General features: G+C 41.9%; 1 protein-coding gene across 1 annotated transcript; it reads left to right on the top strand.

Annotated features, from left to right (window-relative positions):
* Positions 1–325: 325 nt before the first annotated feature.
* On the top strand, positions 326–1,138 carry LOC104108663 (protein GLUTAMINE DUMPER 2-like). The gene has a single exon (XM_009617758.4). It carries the CDS (start codon positions 454–456, stop codon positions 973–975), a length of 522 nt encoding a protein of 173 aa, XP_009616053.1. The 5' UTR covers positions 326–453; the 3' UTR covers positions 976–1,138.
* Positions 1,139–5,660: the final 4,522 nt, after the last annotated feature.

Consider the following 5,660-nt stretch of genomic DNA (forward strand, 5'->3'; position numbering starts at 1 on the left):
GTTGTATAGTTGTACACTTATACTATATGATTGATAGTAATTTTATATTAAAGAAAATGAGCACTCACGGCCTGAATCCGCCACTGACTTTCCGTTACAAGATGTCTTTGTTCCTATCTTATGCTATAGCTATAGTATAATTTGACATCTCTCTAGACAATGCTCTTTTTCTTTGTAAACAGTTATTCCATTCATAGAAAATGAGGTAATCATATTCTACATTAAAGAGAAAGATTATACGTAGTAAAAGATTGCTTATTCCCCTTTCTTAAAAATTTGTGACGAGTACTATACTAGAACCTTTTATTTTCTCTTTAAATAATTGTTTGATCCCCCATTAAATTTACTAATATATCTTGCAAACCTTCTTATAAATATTCATATGCTTCTCTACACTTCTCAAGCTAAGCAAAAAAGGAAAACGCAAATCAGTTCTTAAAAAAAACAAAGAAAATGCGAACTGTGAGTACCTTTATTGCTGCTCCATCAACAACGGAACTAACCGAACCAACCCTAAAAACTATATTTTCACCGCCGGCGGGTTTTCAGAGATCGCCGTGGCATTCTCCGGCGCCGTATCTCTTTGCCGGCGTAGCAGCTATGCTAGGGTTAATAGCTTTTGCTCTTGTAATCTTAGCTTGCTCTTACCGGAAACGCTCCGGTGATGATCAGTCTCAAAGTGATATCGAAGCCGGCGCCGGCGAGAAATCTGCCGGCGATAACTTAAAGGTCATGCCGGTTTTTGAAGTGAAAATAGTAGTGATAATGGCGGGTGATTTGAACCCAACTTTTTTGGCGACGCCTATATATATGTCAAGCAAAGGTTCTTCGTTTGGGAATAAATGTGAGAAGAAATTGGAAAATGAGAGTGAAGAATTAGATGCTGAGAAGCTGAAAGAACAAGTAATTACAATGGAAGTTAGGGACCAAAGAGATGAAGAATTACAACATAGTAATGGAGAGAGCAGCCACTGAGCTCAAAACAGAGTCTTCTCTTCCTTTTTTTTTTTTAAATATATATTTGTTTTTTTTCTTTTCTCAAAATCCTGCTTTTTATTTGGATTTTCAATTTTGAAGTTCTGGAGATTGTAATTTTGTTGGGACAAGAAAGACTGCTATAAATTCTCATTTTCCTGTAGTTTCAATAGTGATCCTATGAAAATAATAAATAAAATCACTGCTCCTTCCATTTTAATTAATGTGATCTAATTTGACTTGATAGAAAATTTTAAAAATAAAAAAACTTTCGAGACATTTAATCTAAACATGACATAATATTTGTGTGGTTACGAGACGTTTGAAACTTGTAGTCTTATACATACCATAACATTTTGGGTCAAATGATTTCGAAATTGACAAATAAGATGGTAGTTAAACACAAGGAGAGCAACATAATTATTAAACTTTATCACTTTAGATACACTTTTTCCCTCTCAGACCCTACATGTGGATATCACTGGGTTTGTTATTATTATTATACATAATTTTACCTTTTATATATATATATATATATATGTTTACTGTATCACATCTAATATGACGTTAATAATTCAATAACGAAGAGTCCTAATATGCACTATATTTGCGGGATCATGTACTTTCAAAGGAAATTAATTGGTTCCCTTTTAATATGCAATAGTTTGAGTTTGAAACTGTTTGATCAAAAAATATAATTTTTGGCTAAAATAGTTGAGTTTATATAATAATGGGTTAAACTTAGTTAAAAATAATATCTCTAGATGTGAGTTCTGAAAACGTGAATAATATTAGACATATCCGGTAGTGGTTGACTACAACATACATTAATTGTTCTAAAAAGTGTGAGCAATAATGGAGGAAAAACTAACAATAAATAACATTAAATGACATTTAAGTAAATAGGATAAGTGGATCACCCAATAAAGGATGAACTAGATGATTATCCCTCCTGACAATGATGAGTGACAGACAAATCCTAGAATATTCGAATTATTCTCGAATCTGATAAAAAGAGTGAAATAATATGAACAAGAATTTTGATGAAAATGTATTGTTTGTATCTTTATAAAAGAGAGAGAATCTTTTCTCAAAAGTATGTTCTTATCAAATGAATGTCACATGTCGTACATCACTATCTCTTTTTCTATATATATATGAGACATACCCCTAACACACCATAATAGTACAATTGAAGAGAATATCAGCTAGAATATTCTCTTTAATATCCCATTTTGAAAATTAGCTGTTACAACTCTTCTAATGGTGCTCGATCTCGCCCGCTGTTATCATCTCGACCACAAACCTCGCTATTTTCTTGTCGACCTCAACTGACCCATTCCTTAGTGCTATATTGCCCTAAATATTTTAGTGCAGATTTTGACTTATACAGTTAGTCCCTCCGCCTATTGAGGCCGGCCTCAGATGGTCTTGATGAGCAGATTCTGTTTGTCGTGGCCTAGAAGATTGGACGAGATGGCGACATGGCCTTTCGTGAGCCACAACTTTTGGAGTTGCGTCGTTTCCGGATCAAAGTGACGTCATGACATCATGCGTCATTATGGTAAATTTTCCCGATACTTTGCATCGTTTCGCATGCATATGTTGATTGGATCTACCGCTTCGATATATGTGCTAGGTAATGATGGCATTATTTCTTGGTTTCGATGCCCGAATTCTTATAAATAGGGATGTGAGGGCACACACTCGTGTTTTACAAATTTCCCATATCGAAACCTTATGTCTCTTTCTTCTTATTCCATTGTTACGTATCTTCCTTTCCTGCTCTAGAGATCCTCTTAGCGTTTAACTTTTCGTTATTCGAATACCCTCTATTTCTTCAGAACTATGGTTAAAGTATCTTCTAGTCCCAGTGAGGGAAATGACCCAGTTCCCCTAGCGATGGTCTTGCCTCCTCACGCAGAGGGCATCTCTGTGGCCGTGGAGGATGAGAACTTTCCCACGGTGGAGGAGATAATTCCTTGTGGTGATAAAGTCAAGTCTGACTTTACAAAGGCGCCTAAGGCTGAGCCCGAGATATCTGAGTCGGCGATAAAAGAGGCCGATTTATTAGAGCTTAGGGCTAAATATGACATTCCCGCTCACATCTAGCTGGTCCCTGCATGACAGGACATGGTACAAGTCCACCGCTCTGGGTATTGTGCGTTCTACGCCTAACCCTTTCATGGTGGCTATACCTTTCCCCTTCCTCCCTTGGCGGAGGAGTTCTGCTGTTTCTATGGTGTTTGCCCGGCTCAGCTTGCGCCATATATATTCAAGCCCATTAGGTTGTTTACTAAGTTCGCAGAATTGCCCGGGGTCGAGATTCACCATTCGACATTTGATGCATCTCTTCGTCCCTAGTTTCTATAGAAGGACAATGTTAAACTTTCGCCGTCGGGGGGAAAGTGCCTGGTGGTAAAGATGGATGATAAGGCGAGCCGGAAGTTCTGGCACAATTTTTTCTTCGTCAGAACCGAGGACGTGGTGGCCAACGTAGACGGTTTTCTCGAGACTTAGAATTATACTCGTAAGTATCTAACTTCTCTTTGTCGAGGCGTTTGATTTACTTGCTTGGTCATGAGTGATGATCTTTTGCTTATCTCTTATGCAACCAAGACTATGCCCCTTCCTTTGATCGAGGACATTTCTGATTGGGTCAGCCAGCTCTTCCCTTACATCGCAGGAATTCGTGAGTTGCCGGGCTTTTTTAGGAAGTTTGGGTCTTCTCCTTCCTTAGCCGGTCAGTCTCTTCGTTTTGGCCTCTTAGTCATTTACCATTTTATAGTTTGCATTGGCTGACCCTATTTTCTTTTGCGTTTCTTTTAATTTCAGCCCGTGGACTTCGAGGAAGCCGAGAGCTCCCCCGCCTGTATTCCGTAAGAGGAAAAATGCCTCTTCTTCGGCGTCTGCCCCCTCTATAATCGCGGTAAGATCTGCTCGTCCTTTAGCTTCTGCTCAGTCTACAATTGGGGCAAGGTCTGTTCGCTCTTCGATTCTATTTACCGCTACTTCAGCATCTATCTCTTCTCCAACATTGGATATTTTGACGGTGGGGCTTCCAGATTCCCCTTTGTATCATCTCGTGGACGAGGGGGAGGAATCATCGCCAAGTGACGGGGATTTGGTGCCCCGTAATAAGAGGTCAGTGGACGTTGGCGATGGGGCCACCGGAGCCGTAGATTCTGTGATGAATGATTTTACTTTCCGTAAGACGGCGACCATAATTCTTGAAAGCGACTTCGAGTTGGCGTCCGAGGTTCCGAGATCGGCGAGAGACGTAGGGAGTGTATCGCTTCCTTCTGCGACGATGGAAGTCGAAGGGCCGGCTGCCAGGGTGTCTGATATTTCACGACAAGAGGGGCCATCAACCTCGCGGCCATCTGGCGGTACTTCTTCGCCAGTCTATGAGAGAGGCTAAGGCATTGCCGAGGATGGTTATGAGACGGGCTCAGACCTCAACGCTACAGAGCTAAGGATGATAGAAGAAGGTTTTACTCAGCTCGAGGTGAGGTTGGAGGGGTCTATGCGGACTATCGCGATCCTTATGGATCGCGATATGTTGAAGAACACAGAGAACATGGTCTTTGTCCTTGGCCCCCTTTGCTCCGACGTGGAGGGTGAAACCCTCAAGGTGCTGGATGACATTACCTTATCAAGAAGCATAGCCGACCTCGCTCTCAGGGTAAATTTCTCAAGGCTTCTATTTCCATGTCTGTTATATTCAAAGTTTTGGGCTTTGTTTTAGTGCTTTGCTCTTGTTGGCATAGGCATTCTTATTTTTGATTCTCTTTCTTTTTGTGACTACATACCATGATCTTAGAAATTGAAAGCGCCGGAAGGGAGGAGAGGTGTAAATCTATATTCAAGAAGCTGCAACGCAAATACTTCGAGTACTACGGAAAGTGTCGGGAGATCCGCAGGCGGTTTGGCGAGGACGGCAATTTGCAGGCCTTTCAAGACTAGCTGAAGCAAAAAGGATGACGAGCTGGTGAAGGTCATCGATAAGTGCAGCGTCCTTGAGGGGACTTGAGAAATAAGGAAGAAGAGCTCGAGGTCAGCAGGGTCGTGGAGGTCCAATGTGGCGACCTCCAGATGAAGGTGGTCGAGTTGCGCAGGCAATTAGAGGAGTGTCGCTTGCAGATGGAGGTTCTTCATGGAGAGATCACCGGGAAACAGAACGAGCTGGATAGGCGGATTCCGCTCGGTCAGAGGCTTCGAGGAAAACGGAGGCCCTTGAGATGGTGATCCGGACTCTTCATTTTGAGCGAGAGAATGACTTAGAAATGGCAAGGCTAAAAGAAGAGCGACTTGATGAGAGGGTCGGAGAGTTGGAAAAAGAAACTTCTGATCTTTATGACCGAGTTGCTGCCCTTGAGGCCGAGAAGGCCCAATTACTGGCTCAACCGTCTTCTTCCCATACCTCATACTTTCCTAATGTTCCTCGAGAGTTGTACGAGCAGTGGATTCATGTCGAGGCCCAGCTAGACGTGTTTCGAGATTTACATGCGGCGGGATCTGTTTCTGGGGCCGCCCTTGAAGATGCTCGTGTCAAGGCTCGTGAAGCTCGAGTCACTTGCGGGTATGACCCTGCTACGCCAGAAGCCGGCGAGGGCGAGGGGGACGAAGATGTAGATCAGCTTGAGCAAAATTCCTGGTATGATGCTGCATATCTTGAGGGCGAA

Source organism: Nicotiana tomentosiformis, chromosome 2 (assembly GCF_000390325.3).
Source record: "Nicotiana tomentosiformis chromosome 2, ASM39032v3, whole genome shotgun sequence".
Lineage (NCBI taxonomy): Eukaryota > Viridiplantae > Streptophyta > Magnoliopsida > Solanales > Solanaceae > Nicotiana > Nicotiana tomentosiformis.

Bases quoted from the DNA above. Each gene is read 5' to 3' on its own strand.
- LOC104108663 (XM_009617758.4), top strand. From the start codon at position 454: ATGCGAACTGTGAGTACCTTTATTGCTGCTCCATCAACAACGGAACTA.